The 17,653-nt window shown below is 59.8% G+C and overlaps 6 protein-coding genes across 6 annotated transcripts; 3 read left to right on the forward strand and 3 right to left on the reverse strand.

The window, feature by feature from the left end:
* Nucleotides 1–1,024: 1,024 nt before the first annotated feature.
* THITE_2119193 (uncharacterized protein) lies at nucleotides 1,025–4,893 on the forward strand. The gene is made up of 3 exons (XM_003655421.1): nucleotides 1,025–1,553; nucleotides 1,619–4,535; nucleotides 4,612–4,893. Exons 1-3 carry the CDS (start codon nucleotides 1,199–1,201, stop codon nucleotides 4,643–4,645), a joined length of 3,306 nt encoding a protein of 1,101 aa, XP_003655469.1. The 5' UTR covers nucleotides 1,025–1,198; the 3' UTR covers nucleotides 4,646–4,893.
* A 741-nt stretch (nucleotides 4,894–5,634) lies between these two features.
* Nucleotides 5,635–7,997, reverse strand: THITE_2119199 (uncharacterized protein). The gene is made up of 4 exons (XM_003655422.1): nucleotides 7,732–7,997; nucleotides 7,194–7,254; nucleotides 7,019–7,127; nucleotides 5,635–6,931 (listed from the first exon to the last, which is right to left on the reverse strand). Exons 1-4 carry the CDS (start codon nucleotides 7,842–7,844, stop codon nucleotides 5,856–5,858), a joined length of 1,359 nt encoding a protein of 452 aa, XP_003655470.1. The 5' UTR covers nucleotides 7,845–7,997; the 3' UTR covers nucleotides 5,635–5,855.
* A 247-nt stretch (nucleotides 7,998–8,244) lies between these two features.
* THITE_43284 (uncharacterized protein) lies at nucleotides 8,245–9,474 on the forward strand (the record flags this gene model as incomplete). Its single annotated transcript, XM_003655423.1, has 1 exon — nucleotides 8,245–9,474. The coding sequence occupies one exon, from the start codon at nucleotides 8,245–8,247 to the stop codon at nucleotides 9,472–9,474; it is 1,230 nt and encodes a 409-aa protein (XP_003655471.1).
* A 101-nt stretch (nucleotides 9,475–9,575) lies between these two features.
* THITE_2119201 (uncharacterized protein) lies at nucleotides 9,576–11,576 on the reverse strand. The gene is made up of 6 exons (XM_003655424.1): nucleotides 11,223–11,576; nucleotides 10,986–11,123; nucleotides 10,785–10,929; nucleotides 10,495–10,731; nucleotides 9,676–10,437; nucleotides 9,576–9,613 (listed from the first exon to the last, which is right to left on the reverse strand). Exons 1-5 carry the CDS (start codon nucleotides 11,334–11,336, stop codon nucleotides 9,740–9,742), a joined length of 1,332 nt encoding a protein of 443 aa, XP_003655472.1. The 5' UTR covers nucleotides 11,337–11,576; the 3' UTR covers nucleotides 9,576–9,613; nucleotides 9,676–9,739.
* A 594-nt stretch (nucleotides 11,577–12,170) lies between these two features.
* On the forward strand, nucleotides 12,171–14,652 carry THITE_2119205 (uncharacterized protein). Its single transcript, XM_003655425.1, has 3 exons — nucleotides 12,171–13,080; nucleotides 13,163–13,242; nucleotides 13,325–14,652. The coding sequence occupies exons 1-3, from the start codon at nucleotides 12,947–12,949 to the stop codon at nucleotides 14,269–14,271; spliced, it is 1,161 nt and encodes a 386-aa protein (XP_003655473.1). The 5' UTR covers nucleotides 12,171–12,946; the 3' UTR covers nucleotides 14,272–14,652.
* Nucleotides 14,653–14,709: 57 nt separating this feature from the next.
* THITE_2146152 (uncharacterized protein) lies at nucleotides 14,710–17,232 on the reverse strand (the record flags this gene model as incomplete). Its single annotated transcript, XM_003655426.1, has 4 exons — nucleotides 14,710–15,269; nucleotides 15,332–16,262; nucleotides 16,401–16,557; nucleotides 17,120–17,232. 4 exons carry the CDS (start codon nucleotides 17,230–17,232, stop codon nucleotides 14,710–14,712), a joined length of 1,761 nt encoding a protein of 586 aa, XP_003655474.1.
* Nucleotides 17,233–17,653: the final 421 nt, after the last annotated feature.

Genomic DNA, 17,653 nt, shown 5'->3' on the forward strand with positions numbered 1-17,653 from the left:
CAGAGATACGAAAACGCGGCTAGCTGACGGAACCACTGAATTAGATAACCCTTTGCGGACGAAGTTTTCTTCCCGCGTAAATCTCGAGCCTGCTCTCGGCCAGATTGCCGGCTTGTAGGGTACCTTACTGTTCCGACCCTGTTTTCGGTCCGTCGCAGGCACGGGCAGATAGGTACGCGGCCTTGTTCTTTGTTCTTCCCCTGAAGCGGGCCCTTTGCTCGGCCGGCTTTCGTTCGAGGAGGAAACGAAACATCCCTTCCGTGCCTCATCGCAGTCGCATCCTGCTCCGGACACAGAACATCCCAGCCAACAGCCGTCCGTGCCGGTTTCATTCCGTCAGCGTCAGCGACTAATTTGCTTCGCGATAACAGCTGCCGGGTCCATATCAGGGACTTGCACAGTACACCCGGCAAACACACACCGGCACTCAGCCGAGCTGTCTCAAGCGGAACAAGCTCTCCCGGCGAACCTTGCGTCGAGAAGAGGTACGTTAAACAGTTCATTGACCAGCCAACTCGCACACTGCACATCCCAGACAGAGGAGGCCGATGTTTGCGCATCGCGAGCCTCTTATCTCCCTTATCTTTTGCGAGGATGGCGCAGCGGGCACATTCAGCCAAGGAGCACCACCAGCGGGCACCCGGGAGCGGTGAGCATGGGGCGGAGCCTCCTGTCCCGGAAACGAGCAACAGTCGTCCTGAACCGAGTTGCCGACATCCAATTGGCAATTTGAGCAGATGAGAACTGACGCCATGTCGTCGTGTCGCTCTTCATTCCTGCTCTGTGCCACGGGCATCTACGGACACTCGAGCTTCGTGGTCTCCCTGGATCGTCCGGTCCCGGAAAAGTGCCGGTTTGTCGACCAGATACCGGCGTCCAGGGGCGTGCGGGCCGTCGCTGACGTTCCTGTCCTTCCTTGCCGCGCGTCAAGCCTCGGTCATCTGGGTCTGGACAGCGGTCAGTTGCTTCCTGCTGTGGCGGGACATCAGCACAAACTGGCTCTCACACACCGACAAGATGCTCCCGTTCCCGTCCCGTCCCCGTCCGCTCGCTCTACAAAGCTGTCGTCCGCTCCTCGCTGGCCTGCCGGCTGCTCTCTTCTCCTTACATCACCCATGTCCGGCTTGGCCGTGCCCGAGCATATCCCCTGACATCTGTTTCTCTCTCTGCCTGACTTTCCCCACACATCGCCTCCATCATGACGGACCTCGTCATCCAGCCGTCGCCCACTAGTCCCATTGGCGGTGGGCGCGGCGTGTTGGGGTTGAACATCAAAACTGACTTGTCCATCTCCAGCTTCCCCGCGTACGTGGATCCGTTTACTTCGTCAGGCGAGACCATGTCAAGCTCCCCAATAGCTATGAGCGCCACCCATCGTCTAGTGGAGAGGGTCAAGGGGGACGAGCCGGGGAGGCATCCGTCGCCGCAGCCCACGCACGTCAGCTACCCCCTCATGCCGAGGGCGAACGGCAACGGCCACAGGGTCCTGCGCTCAGCGACCGTGGGCTACGTTGCGCCCGAGTTCAAGGGCAAGAAGGAGCAGATGAAACAAGGTCAGCACCCTTCGGGCGTGGAGGCGCCCGCAATGACTCGGGCGTTTGAACTGACGCGTCGACAGTCAAGGCATACATCATGAAATGCGGGTGGATTCCCGAGTCGCTGGTTGACTCTCAGATCGCTTGGTTCTACAACGATCTCGGTATCGACGATGTCTACTTCCAAGTCGAGAACCCGGAAGTGGTGGCCAACCACATTACATCCCTCTATGCCGCCAAGGTCGCCGCATATTCGCGCGAAGACAAGCGGGAAGAGATCCGCTTGGACATGGAAGCCTCGGACCATGCCATCTACATCGACACCAGCGAGCCCGGCAAGACCGCCATCGACGGTCCGCGGTACGAACATCGCCTGGAAGCCAAGTACCTGGACGGCAGCGACCCGTCAAAACGCTTCCGCGTCGAGACCTTCCGGTCACCCGGTATCATCGGACCCTCGGACTCGAAGTCGACATTGCGCTGCTACTTCGTCTACCAGTGCCACTTCGTCGAGCCCAACGCCGATCCCAAGGAGACTCGACTCGAGGTCATCAGCGACCGCATGTTCCTCGCCAAGGTGACCAAGAACACCAAGCAGATCTACCAGGAGATCATCGAGATCGCTGTCAGCAGGACCGGTCCGGTCATCGAGGTTTTCGACATCGAAGACTCGCGGGAGAAGAGGTTGGTCGTCGCCTTCCGCTCCAGGACAGCGAGAGGAATGTTCAGCGCCCTGAGCGATCTCTACCATTACTACGGCGTCACGAGCTCCCGGAAGTACGTCGAGCAGTTCTCCAACGGGATCACGGTCATGAGCATCTACCTGCGCCCCGCCGCGAACCTCGACTCCTCCAAGTATCCGCCGATCGAGGAGTCGATCCACCAGATCACCAAGGAGGTGTCGCTCCTGTACTGCATGCCCCAGACCAAGCTCCACGCCATGTTCGCCTCGGGCGAGCTGAGCCTGCAAGAAACCATCTATGCGCACTGCGTATGGGTCTTCGTGCAGCACTTCTTGAACCGTCTCGGGTCCGAGTACGCCTCGCTGGTGGCGGCACTCGATCCCAGAAACAACGGGCACGCCGAGATCCTGTCGAGGATGAAGAAGCGCCTGCGCACCGAGACGTTCACTCCCGATTACATCCTCGAGATCATCAGTTCACATCCCGGGCTCATCCGCGCCCTGTACGCCTCTTTCGCCGCCGTCCACCTCCAGGTCGGGCCCGACTTTGACCGCTATTGCATTGCCCCGACCCCGGGCACGGAGGTCCTCTCTGATGCCAAGCTCAAAGAAAAAATCACGAAGGACGTTTCCAATGAGCACGAGGAGATGGTCATGACGGCCTTCCGCGTCTTCAACAACGCCGTGCTCAAGACCAACTATTTCACCCCGACCAAGGTGGCACTGAGCTTCCGGCTCGACCCCTCGTTCCTCCCTGAGATTGAGTACCCGAAGCGCCTCTACGGCATGTTCTTCGTCATCACGGCAGAGTCGCGGGGCTTCCACCTGCGCTTCAAGGACATTGCTCGGGGCGGTATCCGCATCGTCAAATCGCGCAGCAAGGAGGCCTACTCGATCAACGCTCGGAACCTGTTCGACGAGAACTACGGTCTCGCCAGCACCCAGCAGCGCAAGAACAAAGACATCCCCGAGGGGGGCTCCAAGGGCGTCATCTTGCTTGATCCTAAGCAGCAGGACAAGGCCCGCGAGGCCTTCGAGAAGTATATCGACAGCATCCTGGACCTGCTGCTGAAGGCCGAGACACCCGGCATCAAGAACCCCATCGTCGATCTCTACGGCAAGGAAGAGATCCTCTTCATGGGCCCGGACGAGAACACGGCCGACCTGGTCGACTGGGCAACCGAGCACGCCCGCACCCGCGGCGCTACCTGGTGGAAGTCGTTCTTCACCGGCAAGTCGCCGAAGCTGGGTGGCATCCCGCACGACACGTACGGCATGACGACGCTGTCGGTGCGCGAGTATGTCAAGGGCATCTACCGCAAGCTCAACTTGGATCCGTCCAAGGTGAGGAAGATGCAGACGGGCGGCCCGGACGGCGACCTGGGCAGCAACGAGATCCTTCTCAGCGACGAGACGTACACCGCCATCGTCGACGGCTCCGGCGTCCTCGTCGACCCCAACGGCATTGACAAGGAGGAGCTGTACCGGCTCGCCAGGAAGCGCCAGATGATCTCGCATTTTGATCTGTCCAAGCTGTCCAAGGACGGTTATAGGGTGCTCTGCGAGGATGCGAACGTCACGCTGCCCAGCGGAGAGGTTGTCAGCAATGGCACGGCGTTCCGCAACACGTACCATCTCCGTGACACCGGTCTGACGGATATGTTTGTGCCGTGCGGTGGCCGGCCCGAGTCGATCGACCTCGTCTCGGTGAACAAGCTCATCAAGAACGGCAAGGCCACCATCCCCTACATCGTCGAGGGCGCCAACCTCTTCATCACGCAAGACGCCAAGCTGCGCCTCGAGGAGGCCGGCTGCATCGTGTATAAGGACGCCAGCGCCAACAAGGGCGGCGTGACCAGCTCCTCGCTCGAGGTACTCGCATCCCTTAGCTTCGACGATAAGGAGTTTGCCGAGAACATGTGCTACGACGGCAAGGGCAACGCCCCCGAGTTCTACAAGGCGTACGTCAAGGCGGTGCAGGAGAAGATCCAGGAGAACGCGCGGCTCGAGTTCGAAGCCATCTGGCGCGAGCACGAGCAGACGGGCGTGCCGCGGTCAGTGATCTCCGACAAGCTGTCGGTGGCCATCACGACGCTCGACGAGCAGCTGCAGCACTCGGACCTGTGGGAGAACGAGGACATCCGCCGCGCCGTGCTGGCGGACGCGCTGCCGAACCTGCTCATCGAGAAGCTCGGCCTCGATACCATCATCCACCGCGTGCCGGACACGTATCTGCGCGCCATCTTTGGCAGCTACCTGGCCAGCCGGTTCGTCTACGAGTGCGGCAGCTCGCCGAGCCAGTTCGCGTTCTATGACTTGTAAGTTGCCCCCCTCTGATCCCCGTTCTCGCGCATGGAACATTAGAGTAGACAGGCAGCTGACAATCGTCCATAGCATGTCCAAGAGGATGGCCAAGATGCAGTCGTGATTTCAGTCAGCATTGTCCATGCTTTCATTCAAAAGGACTTGTGTGTTGTCTCTCAGGCGATTGGCGTACGGAAAACTGCAACATGTGTCTCGACGGAAGAAAAAAAGAAGAAAAACGACTTAGGCATGGAAGCAAAGCTGGTTTGGGCAGACATGGGGCTTTTGGTGCTACAGAAAATCGTCGGCTGCGGTCCTGATCCGCTGTTGTCTGTTTTCTTGTTTCTTGTCCTTTTCCTCTTGGGTCAGTTCTTCCTGTGCGAATTTTGTCTTTTGACAGTGCAGCGGTGCGACGAGTGAACGATCTCCTTGAGCGAGTAGAGTTCTATGAATAGACTTTGGTATTTCTCCCTGCATTTCCGTGCTTTTGACGCGTTAATGGCACTGCTGTCCTGGCGCTCGGTGCTAGTAGCTACCTAGTCTTGGAGTCATCGTCGGCGCTGAGTTGTGCTTGCTTGATGGACCGGCTCGTCGGGTGGTGGCTGGATATGAGCGCGTTTCATGACTCACACACGGTCTGTGGGACGGAGCCAAGACGGGACGTGAGCTTATCGTCATGACTCAGATGGTGGTACGCAACGCGCTCGGTTGTGTACCATGTATGTATCTCCCGAGCACGGAAGCTCGTGGAGTGTAGGACCGGGAGATAAGAGTGTTCCGTTCCATTGTACGCACCCGGGTATGTTCTGGTCGGGAGGGCCGTGGTACATACTGGCGGGACTTGAGAGCCCAAGCGTGGAACTGTTAGTTGTGGGCTGCCGCGGCATCGCATAAGCGCTTGATATCGCTGGGCGCGGTTGGGTGTTGTCGGACGCTGCTTGATAGTCGGTATATTACGTCTCAAGTCTTACGACAGCTACACGCTACCTGGGCCGCAGTGGGTAGCCGTGCTGCCGGTCTTGAGAGAGACGCCGAGGAGGCCCTGTGCTGGTTTGCGGGGCTGACTTCCCTTCGACGAGGCTTATCGTCCTCAAACAACTGGCGCAGGGAGCAATGGGGACGGCCACCCGGCTGGGAAGGCAGTCGGGCTTTCCAACAGGAGTCTGAAGCGAGGTATGAGCCCAATTCTCCGAACAAACCAATCCATTTGTGAGTGCTATGGCTATGGTCCAGTTACCATCCACCGACGCCGCTTGGTTGGGTGATCCCGTCAACAGCACACCGCAACCCGACCTAGCAGGCTACCCCCCTCCCCTCCCCCTTCAGCCAACCCATCACTCCCTCTCGCTCTCCTCCAACACGGCGCGGATCATGGCCTGGCCGACCTCCACGGCGCCCTCGAAGCGGGGCTCGAAGAACTTCTGGGTGACGGCGAAGCGCTCGCGCCAGGTCTCGAACTGGCGCAGGGCGACGCACTCGGCCCAGCCGCAGGCGGCGATGGTGAACTGCAGGTCGTCGCGGCGGAAGGTGTGGTCCTCGAGCCCGACGCGCAGCGACTCGTCGAGCAGTCCCGGCGTGCGGAACAGGTGCTCGGTGACGCCCAGCCAGAGGCGGAACAGCGGCGTCGAGCAGATCATGTGGTCGTAGGGCACGATGCCGAGCGCGCTCCAGCAGTCGACCATGGCGAGGAGCGAGAGGTGGTTGTTGGGCAGGGGCGGGCTGGCCCCGGCGGCGGCTGTCGAGTTGGTGTTGTTGTTCGGGTTCGGCTTGAGGCTGAAGCGGTCGACAACGCCCTCCGGCAGGAGAGGCTTGTCGCCCCATTTGGGGGCGTCATCGCGGCCAAAGACCTTCTCCTTGGCGGCGTAGACGCGCTCGCGCAGCTCGTCGCGGCGGCCCTCGAGCATCAGGTAGAAGAGCTCGGTGGTCGACTTGGCGAACTGGTTGATCTGCTTGTGCGCCTCCGGGTTGAGGATGGCCAGCCCGGCGTAGACGTGCCACTTCTGCGCGTAGATGCGCAGCATCAGGTTGATCTTGACGTTCTCGATGCCGCCCACGTAGCGCGAGCCCTCCCAGGGGAACTGCTTGGTGGCGTGCCAGGCCTTGCCCATGGAGAGGAAGGCGACGTGCGTGACGGCTTGCGTGTCGGCCGTGATCCGGTCGTGCTCCCGGGCGGTGAGGTAGACGTGCTTGGAGCCGAGGCAGCGGAGGACGGCCTCAACCTTGGCGAAGGACTCGTCGGACGCGCGATGCTTGATGAGCACCAGCGGCTGGCCGCGCGGGTCGACGTTGGGCCCGTGCAGCGAGTGGCACGAGACAATGTCGACGTCGCTGGGGAGGTGCTCTTCGAACGCTTTGATCTCGGGGTCCTTACACGACGTCTGGCCGCCGACGATGGCGCCGAGGCGGGTTGCTGGACAGTGTGGTTACATGGTAAGAAGCTTGCTCACGGACACAGGCCAATGGAAGATTGAATGAAGATCATCAGACAGGCACACACATGGACCATACTGCGCGACCACCCGCCCTATGGCCGCGGCTTCCACACTGTAGATAATGTAGTCGCTGGCACGAGACACCAGGTGGCCGTTGCGGAGAATTTGTATATTCTTCTATAGACACGATCTCAGCACCGGTCCGCAGCGGAGATCAGGTGAGATGCATGGCCAGCGTACATGGTTCGCAAACTCGGCAACCAGCTCCTCGTACTTTTCCTCTCTGTCGCAGGCCATGATCCTGCACGTACCGCCGGTTAGCGTTTTCCCCTCGCGAACAGGCGCGATGCTGGCCAGATCTCTAGATCTCTAGACCTGTGATTTGAGTCAGCGAATTTCCGAGCCAGGAGCAACGCTGCAATCTCGTGTAGCTGGGGCAAATGCTTCAGACGAAGAATGATAAGGTAGCTGAGATTTTTCATCATGGAAAGCCCGCAGCAGCAAGCCGGGGCCAGAAAGGCTGACCAGCCATGCCACGGACGATACTCTAGCCAAATGCGCTCAAGTCATCATGCTAAAGGGGGATTGGTTGTGGAGGAGGTTGAAGAAATAGTGAGAAGAGCAACTTACCCAGGTCAAAAGCGCAATAAGTCAGGGCCAGAGGAAGTCAGGGTAAGTGAGCCACCACCAGCTACCCGCCTGCGAGGCGTGTGCCTTGAGGCAAGCCGAATAGAGATAAGGGGAAAATGACCGCCCCAAAAATAACCAGAAGAATTACCTCCATCCCGCACTGCTCAAGCGCCGGGCATACATCTTGCCCATGTCGCCCATGCCGATGAGCCCGACGACGAAGTTCTCGGCGCCGGGAAACGGCGCCGTTGCGGCCGCCATTGTCACACGACCACTGACTGAGGCACTGCTGATTGCGAGCCGGAGTCCCTCGGTTGCCAGATCACATCGTCAACCGGGTGGGCGGTAGCTTCCCTCGACTCGTCACGTTGAGGGTAGCTCCGAATCCTGGGATGCTGGAGGCAGAGAGTGAGGTGCAGTCAGAAAATTTCCCCCGCGATCGGAATTTAAAGTTGCAGAAAGAAGTGGGTCCTGCCTTGTTGGGTGGGGTTCCACTCGCTACCGCCCACAGTGTCGCACAGTGTGTCTAACGCATAGAGATCATCCGTCCCCTCAATTAGGAGGCAGGTATCCGTACTGTGAACACACGCATTCACTTGTAACTTTCACAACCTCACTCACAGGTTCCTTCACCTCACCTAGGGCACATGCACAAACCAACATGTTCCTCCTCCAGGCCCTGGGCTCCAACGGCTCCGGACAACTCGGTCTCGGCCACCAAGACGATGTCTCAACCCCGCAACCCGTCACCCTCCCGTCATCGCTCACCACCGCCGGTATCAAGCCCACCCAAATAGCCGCAGGCGGCAACCACACCCTCCTCCTCCTCTCCTCCGGCACGCTCCTCAGCGCAGGCGACACCGCCAGCGGCGCATGCGGCCGACTCCTCCCCCCTTCATCCTCCCCAACCACTGTCTCCCCATCCTTCCACCCCGTCGACCTGCCTTCGCCCCTCTTCCTGACCGACGGCGACGGCGGCGGCGGCGGTGACACCAAGATCACCCACATCGCCGCAACCTGGGAAGCAAGCGTGCTCGTCGTCACCACCACCACCAGCAGCACCACCGGCAGCAACACCAGCAGCACCACCAGCAACACCACCACCACCAGCATCAACCCCCCAACCAAAACCAGCAAAGTCTATACCTTCGGCACAGGCAGCAAAGGCGAGCTGGGCCTCGGGCCCGGCACGCCCCACACATCCACTCCAACCGCAATCCCCAACTTCCCGCCGGCCGGCACCCACGTGGTCGACCTGGCCGCGTGCATGGGCCACGCGGTGGCGGTGCTCAGCAACGGCGAGGCATGGGGGTGGGGCAGCGGGCGGAAGGGGCAGCTCGGGACGCTGCCGGCGCCAGCGGGGGCCACGGGCGGGGTGGTGTGGGCGCCGCGGCGGATCGAGGGGGTGGGGTTCGCCGTCGCGCGGGCGGTGTGCGGGCGGGAGTTTACGTGTCTGTTTGGCGGGCGCGAGACGGGGGAGATGGTGGTGCTGGGGTCGGATAAGTGGGGGGTGCGGACGCGGGCACCGGCGGCGGGGGTCCTGGCCGGGTGGAGGGAGGTCGGGGCCGGATGGGGGAGCGTGTTTGTGTTGAGGGCGGATGGGAGGTTGGTCAGTTGGGGGAGGGATGATCATGGGCAGATGGCGCCGGAGGATTTGGGGCCGGTCAGGCGTGTGGCTGTGGGCAGTGAGCACGCGCTGGCGCTGACGGAGGCTGGGGATGTCGTGGCTTGGGGTTGGGGTGAGCATGGAAATTGCGGGCCAATCCGCCAGTGCGAAGGGGAGAAGGGGCAGAGGAACCGGATCGCGGCGGCGGGGGAAGGAACGGAAATCACCATGATCGGCGCCGGTTGTGCAACGACTTGGCTTGTTACGGAGGGGGAGTCAGCCTAACGCCGTACCGTGGTATCATCCGCCCCGACACTTCCTAAGCCATCAAGCGCTAGAGCTACGCAGCGCGCGAAAGCTTTGGTATTCGCCGCTAGAGCTAAGCATGCCCGAGTCAAGGAGAGAACAGACCGAAACGGCGAACCTGAACCGAGTCAGCCACATCCATACGCAACGGCCGCAAATGGTGGGGGCTAGAATACGCACATCGGACAACCGCTGGGTCGGCTCAAGACCGGAAGCGAGGCGGTCCGGAGGCGGATTTTGAGCTTCAGCCTGTCTCGACAAATAGCTGCCGATGCGTATTGACGACGGATTCTGTCTCCGCGTTAGCGGTCTTTCCCGAAAAGAAAAAGGACAACGTCCGCCCTACCGGCTCATCGGTCGCATTCCACTCCAACCTGGCATCCTCTTCTTCCTCCTCGTCCTCATCCGGGTTGACGGGCTCCCACTGCTCGTCATCTTCGGCCTGGTTCACAAACAGTGGTTCGGATCGAGCCGTCATGGGCGGTGGCATCGGCTGTGGCCGGATCTCGAACGCAGGCTGCCGTGGCCGCGTCGGCGTCTTCTGCTGCTGCTGCGGGGGATGGGATGCAGAAGCGGGCGGGCCTTGCGGGTTCTCGTTCGCCGCCGAGCTGGCCCGGTGCGACGCCGAGTCAAGCTCGGGTCCAGCAGCTTTTGCAGCGTTTGCCCGGGGATTCTTGTGCTTCTGCGTCATTGCGTCCTTCTCGCCGACCGTCATGAGGATGAACTCATATAAGACGCCGTCAGTGCCGTAGGATAGCTTCATGGGGCGTCCAGGATTCGAGTAGCAGGTGGTCAGCGCACCGCTGGTCATCTGGGCGTGCTGCAGAATGGCGCGGAAGTCCTTGACGCTGATGATGATGTGAAGCTTGTCTTGGACCTCGACATCGTCAAACTCATCCATCTCGACCGCAATGTTAGTGTGGAGAGGCTTTTTGAGGACAGCTGGTCTCTGTCAGCGTCATCCCGCCGCATCATCGATGCAGAAGGGATAGATAGTACCTTCGTTGCTGACAGCACCGCGCTTCTGTACTTTCTCGGTGAAGCAGGTAAAGTTCACGACCCGAGCCTCGTCGTCCGTGTTGATATCGAGGAGCTCTATCCCTGGGCCGAAGTGGTCCATGAGCTGCCGAAGCGTCCGGGACGAGATCGCCCAGTGGTTCCCCGCCTCGTCCCTGTTGAACTTGGCGTGGGTCGGCGGCTTCACCTCGTATGGCAGCGAGTGCGAGGCCGTGATGCCTAGAGGCCGATGAGCAGCTGGAAAGCGTGCGGGAACCGGCCAGGGGTAGTACCATTTCTGAAGGATACGCGCGCAACGAGGCGGCTCTTCTTGCCAAGGCCATCATCAATTGCCACCTCACAGCGGTCTATCGACGCATCCCTTTCTCGAGACTGGTCGCCACCCGCTTGACGAGCTCTAAAAATGGTGAGGAGAGACTTGTGGCCGGTGTCAGAGAACGGGGCAGCAGATGTCAAAAGCAGTGGTGACATACACGGATGTAGAGCTGGCAGAAGAAGCGTTCCCGGTACTGGGGAGTGCCTTCGAAGTTGTACCGCGAGAAGAACCTATTGGCGGCAAAGGAGAAGCACACATAGGCGGACTTGGAGATGTTGAGAGTAGTCAAGGTCAACTAAAGCGCCACGAGCGAGTTAGGTATGGGTCATCATGAAGAGATACCCAGAGAGGCATTCGAACTCTGAACCACAAATAATCAAAGTACAGTACCCACCTTGTCCTTTCTCGCCTCCAGGCAGACGTCGTCGCTGAACTTGAACATGCAGGCGAGCGCATCGTGGAGGACTGCGACGCCCTCCTCGCTCAAGGTGAAGTTCAAGACCACCATGCTGACCTGCGGTTCTCGGCGATTACAGACGCAGGCATTTGAGGCGGAGCAGACTGCGCTAGCAGAGATGTGCCAGCTGCGGGAGGTCCTTGCAGCGGGCTGAGGTAGGTACTCAACCTAAGGTAAGACGGGATAAGCTACTGCGATAGGTTGACCTGAAGGTGTCTGTGTCTGCTGCCTGCAAATGGGGAGTGCAACAATGTGATGGTGGAAATGGGAAGGTGCAAGTGCAAGTCTGGGGCAGCATGCCATGGCAGTCACACAGTAGGTATGTACCGAAAATACTGTGTGTAAGATACACCACTTTGCTGTCTCGCCAAGCACTCCCTAGGCACCTCTCACAGTAGGGAACACCACGCCTCAGGCACTGTGAAGAACGATGGTGTTGCTACGCTGGAGGTTATAGAGGTCCCGCCAAGACTAATTTCGGCCAATTGTCGGCAATGTTTTTACAACGTTTTTACGCAACCCTGCTCGCCAAGGCGTTTGCTCTATCGCCAAGGGTTAGTTCGCCGGGGGTACGGGGGGCGGCGCCAGCCCCCCGCTGGTTAGGGTTCGGGTTAATGGTTAGGATTCGGGTTAAGGTTAGGGTGCGGGTTAACTTCGTTTTCTTTTTTTTCGATTTGGTTGAGGTTTCGCGAAGTTGTTTTTACAAGTCTTCGCGGTTTTACATTGTTGATGTTGCTCGAAGTCGTCGCGGCCCCGCTTACCCCGTGGCGATTGTAAATACTTGTAAGCGGCAACCTCCGAAATTAGTCTTGGCGGGACCTCTATAACCACGACCGTTGCTGCTGCCTCAAGGTTGCGCCAGGCGTTTCTGTAGTACGGAGTACCTATTCCGTGAAGGGAGACTGCTGCTGGAGGGAGCAGCCAAAGACGAATGGGATTCCAGAAAACTCTTCGAACTCAGCAATAACGCTAGCACAACCATTGGCAACCGTTCCGACCTGAGCAACAAATCAACGATTCATTTCTTTCCTTTACCTTCCTTTCCGATCCATTTTTCACATCCTTCGTCTTCATCGCCTTCACGCTGGTCGGACCTTGGCAACCGGCCAGAGTTGAGGTCAGCGCTGGTAGGACGCTTCATTCTCCGCCATGTCTCCGCAAGGCGCTCTCCGTCCCGTTCTCCCGCAGGAGATATGGTGGCTTGTTGCGCAGGAGCTCGCACGCAGGCGCGACTTGAAGGGCCTCTTTCGTTTCGCCCTCGTGAGCAAGGGCACGGCAAGATCGGCCTTGCCGCTGCTCTACGCTATCGCCTCAAAGGATAGTGGCCGCATCAAGGCATTCCTGAGTCTATGGCGATCTATCATCGCCTCAAGCCTTGGCGCAACCCTCTTTCCGTATTGCTGCTGGCTCAAGTCTCTGAAGCTCAACATTCTCCACAGAAATCTGGAGCGGCTTGCGCGGGACCGCGACAGTACTATTTCCCGGGCTCAGTTTTTTGCCCCGCCGCTGGAGAAGCTGGAGATTGTGCTGGGGCCGGACCAGCACTCGATGTTGACGCTGTGGTAATCCAGATCGCTAGCATGCTCACAGAGCACATCCGAGCCTCGGTCGACCGGGAGGACAAGCGAGCCAGCATCACCAGCCTCACACTCCTCCCCAGAATGACCACCAAGAATCTGTCAAAGTGGCTGCTGCCCCTTTCTCGCCTGAGCTCACTCTGCGTTGCCGATAGCACCGTGCTGAACCACGACCTGGCTTGCGTTATCCGAGCCAACTGTCCGGCGTTCAGGGAGCTGTAAGTTGGGTCCCAAATTCACCCACCCTTCTCCGGTCGCCCAATGTCGATGGCCTCTAACTGTGCTGCCGTTTTATGCTAGGACATGCACATCTTATACTGGAGACCTCTTTGATAGGAACCTGGCCACCTTCATCAGGGGTCTTAAAACCAACACACTAAGTGCGTGAGCCATATCTCTGGACCTCACTGCTGCAATGATGATCATGAGCGTGCCGACTAGTGCGTAACTAATGCTTTGTAGGATCTCTCACTGTCTCCCCCCACCTATTGGAGACAACTTCGATTGGCGGACAGTCTTTGACAGCGTTGTCTAAGCACTCCCGCTCCTTGAACACGCTTCACGTATGGGGCCTCCAACTGCCCGGCTTCAGGTCATTGCATGTGTTGCGTGACTGCGTCCGCCTGAAGTCATTGCGCCTCGGAACCACGCACCACTTCGAGGATTATTCCTGGCAAACAACATGCGGGTCCGTCATCCGGGAAGTGGTTCTGTGGCTACAAAACTGTACGGCTCTCAAGGATTTGTACTTCGATCGCCTCCCAGCCTCCCTCGTGGTTCTGAGAGAGGTCCTCAGATCAGCCAACGTCCGCCTGAAAAGGCTCTCTCTCCTGGCGGCCCGCCCCGAGGTACTGGACAGGGAATTCTTCGACTCCCTCTCCTACCAGACTGAACTTCAGCGTCTCGATATCGTGTTCCGCCAGGCCGACTTCGCGGAGATTGATAAGGCGGATCGGCCCATCTTTGTGGACGCTATTTCCCGCTGCCGCTACCTGCGCCGCCTCTGCGTCAACGAGGCGTTTACCTTAGGCAACATCATCTGTCTCAGTATCACCCTGCCGTTTCTGGAGTACTTCATGCTGGACGGATGCCTCGTCAACGACATATCCCTGGCCACCCTTTCGCGGCTGTTGAGGCTGAAGACGCTCCTCGTCACTGGACGCTGGGCAGTCACGCCAGCCGGAGTTTGGAATTTTCTGGACGAGCTTGAAAGGCGCCAGGGCGGCGAACACGATGGGCTGATTATTGTTTTTGCAGCCCGTCCGGAAACCCCCAAATTCACAGATGAGGAGGTTTCCGACTTGAATGCGGCGGTATCTCGCCGTTTCAAGGGGGGAAGGTTTGTGATTACCGAAAGGCACCTCCCAACCCTTTCTGGATTAAGTGACATATTGGAGCCAGCTTCCTAGGGAAGGCTGATTACATAGCTGCGATACTGGTATTCGAGAGAAGTTGGAGTTCCACGCTTCAGCTCAGATACCCTATGGTCTTCCGGACAACTCCAACTTACACCCCCTACCAATCTCCTCTTCGGTCTTGATGATGGGCTGTACCGTCCAGATGCCTCTTGAGTTTGCTTCGTGATCTCGGTTTATCAAGGGAGTTGCAATGATCCATACACGCAACGTGATCCTGAATATACAGGTAGGAGAAAGCATTCACAAGGGAAAAGGATGGTATAATGCAAAGTAACTAGCTGGAGATGAGGCATGCTCCGACAGTCAGACAACCCACAAACACGCCCGCTAACTCATATGCGCCAAAAAAAAAAAAAAAAAAAAAAAAAAAAAAAAAAAAAAAAAAAAAAAAAAAAAAAAAAAAAAAAAAAAAAGCTCGACACCTCTAGCTTAGATTCCCATCTCCCTAAACCATTCCTCAGGATGCACACGAGTCTCCACCTCCCGCTGAACCTCAACCTCTCTGCCCGCTGGTCTACCCTTCAACTTCTCCTCCAGCTCCTTCGTGATCTCACCGACATCCACACCGAGATACTCGCTCAAGAACTTGCCCACCTCCGTGTTCTCCACGTTCCCGCGGAGCCTCTCCGTCCCGGGGCCGCCGGAGCTGTAGATATTCACGTCGATGGCGCTGTGGCCGTGGGTGCTCCAGCCGACGTGGGCGCGGACGCTGACCATGCGCGAAAAGATGTGCGTGGCGGCCTCGGGTTTGGCGGCGAGGGCGGCGAGCTCGGCGTCGCGTGCGTCGGTGATGCCGAGGCGGCGGACGACCAGCTCCTGGTTGATCCAGTCGATGAGGGACTTCTTCGACGGCGGCGAGCCGTCGGAGGAGGATGAAGAGATCGAGGCGAGGTGCTGTTGCAGCAGGAGCGAGCAGTACTCGGCCGAGGCGTTGGCCTTGGCCAGCACGGCTGGATACCAGTCGTAGACGGGCAGTTCGTTGGGTGCTTCTGCAGCGGGGTGTCAGATGCATGCCGCAGAGCTAGGAAGGGAGGGGGAAAAATTAACTTACGCCAAGCGGTGGCTAGGCCGCCCGTCTCGTGGTCACTCGTGGCCACCAACACACCCTCCGTCTGGGACTGCTCCAGGAAGTCGAGCACGATCTGGAACGTCCTATCGTACTCCAGCACCTCCCTCACCTGCGCCGCAGGATCGTTGATGTGGCCCGCATGATCGATCCGGCTTCCCTCGATCATGAGGAAGAAGCCCTGATCGCTGTCCTTGGTGGCCTCGTGCAGCGCCGTCAACGCCGTCGCCGTCATCTCGCTCAGGCTGGGATACACGTCGGCCATATTCTGCCGGTCGATCTCGAACGGCACGTCCGACGCCGCGAACAGCCCCAGCAGCGGCAGGCTCACGTTCCTCCCCATCGCCAGCTCGTCAAACCCCTTCCGATCGCTCTTGTACACCCACCCGTGCTTCTCGCGCGCAATCCCCACCACATCGACATCATCCGCCCTGCAGCTGCCCCGGGTGTGATTCGCCAGGAAATGACACCTCCCGCCGCCGAGGATCAGATCGACGCTCCGGCCCAGCACGCCCTCGCCGACCTCCTGCAGCGCGATCTCGTCCTGGCGCAGCCGGTAGTCCACGTGGGCGGCGAAGCAGGCGGGCGTGGCGTCGGTGACGTCGGTGGTGACGACCAGGCCGGTGGCCAAGCCGGCGCGCTTGGCGGCCTCCAGCACGGTGCCGCAGGGGCGGGCGCCGGGCAGCATGCCGATGGCGCCGTTGTAGCTCTTGCGGCCGCAGGCGAAGGCGGTCGCGCCGGCGGCCGAGTCGGTCACCAGGCTGTTGGTCGAGCGCGTGCGCGACGTGCCCCAGAAGTGGCGGTCCAGCGTCAGCACGTCGTCGATCGGCAGCGACGAGACGTGCTGCCGGAAGGAGCGCGTCAGGCTGAGCGAGGCCGGGCCCATGCCGTCCGAGACCATGAAGATGAGGTTGCGCTTGCGGGGTTTGGGCTGCTTGCTGTTGCTGGGCGGGGTGAGTGCGAGGTACGGGCCGCCGGAGGAGGGGTCGCCCGGGACGATGGGCGGCGGCGGGGGGGAAGGGTCGGTCGAAGTGGAGCTGCGGTGTTGCAGGACGACGGCGAGCACGATCACGGCCGCGGTGGCAAGCAGCGCCCAGGTGAAGAGGAAGATCTCGCGCAAGCCGGTGGTGCGGCGGGCCGCGGAAGGCGCTGCCGGAGCGCCATGCAGAGCGGCATCTTCTTCTTCGGCGCGGCGGTCCGAGTCTTCGGAGCTGCGCCCGTTGTTGTTGTCCGCGAGGAGCGGTGTTCGCTCCGAGCTCAGGGGCTGCAGGGATTGTGTGTTAGAAATGTTTATGTTTATGCCTTAGATTGGGATGAACTGATCTCACCATGGCGCCGTTTTACGCAGTGTTTAGCAGACGGGACGAGCAGGCATATGCAGGAACGACGTCAGACTTGCACAATCGGGGCCGAGGTTCGGTTTAAGTTGGCCGTGCTTCGGGCTGCTCCGCATTTCGCTAACTCACTAGGCCTAATTGGCACACAGGGTTGCAGGCGCTGGAGCGGCGGGGCAACCGCATGACGTCGCCCGGACAGGGGTTCCATGTGACAGCCGTTACCCTCCTGACCAACACTTCACGGACCGATGAATCGAGATATGGATCTACCATCACTCGTAACACCACAACCGCTCGGGAAAATAAAAGAAGCACAAAATACTGCATAAAAATGCCCCCCTCCCCACCCCCCTCGCGCGCCGCCCTCCTCAACGCAGCCAAAGCCTTCACCAGCGCCTTCGCCTCGAACGCCCCGCCATCCGAAATCCGCACGCACTTCACCAGCCAGGACGACCGCATCCTCGTGTTCGAGCACGGGCTCCCGCAGCTGGCGCCCTTCCTGGGGCGCGCCTTCCGCGGCGCCGACGGGCTGGCGCAGTACCTCGGCATCGTGTCGGAGTGCCTGAGCTTCGAGGACATGCGGTTCGGTGGCGACGGCGATGGCGATGGCGATGGCGATGGCGACGGCGATGGCGATGGCGACGGCGATGGCGATGGCGGCGGGTATGTTGTCGACGCGGAGGCGCGGACGGTGGCGGTGCGCGGCGCGGCGCGGTTCACCTGGAGGAGCACGGGCCAGAGCTGGGACGAGATGTTCGTGTATGTGCTCGCGTTCGACGGCGAGTGCAAGGTCGAGAGGTACGAGATCTGGGCGGACTCCGGGGCGGCCTGGTTGGCGAGTCGGGGGGAGCTGTGAGAGGTGTGGGGCAGGGCGACTACACTAGGGGGTTGTGTGCTTAAGGAGGGCAGACGCTGAAGATGGGTTTGTATCTTACTGGAATCGTCGGCGCTGGTGTTGTTGGTTGGCTCT

This window comes from Thermothielavioides terrestris, chromosome 4, assembly GCF_000226115.1.
Source record: "Thermothielavioides terrestris NRRL 8126 chromosome 4, complete sequence".
Taxonomy (NCBI): Eukaryota; Fungi; Ascomycota; class Sordariomycetes; order Sordariales; family Chaetomiaceae; genus Thermothielavioides; species Thermothielavioides terrestris.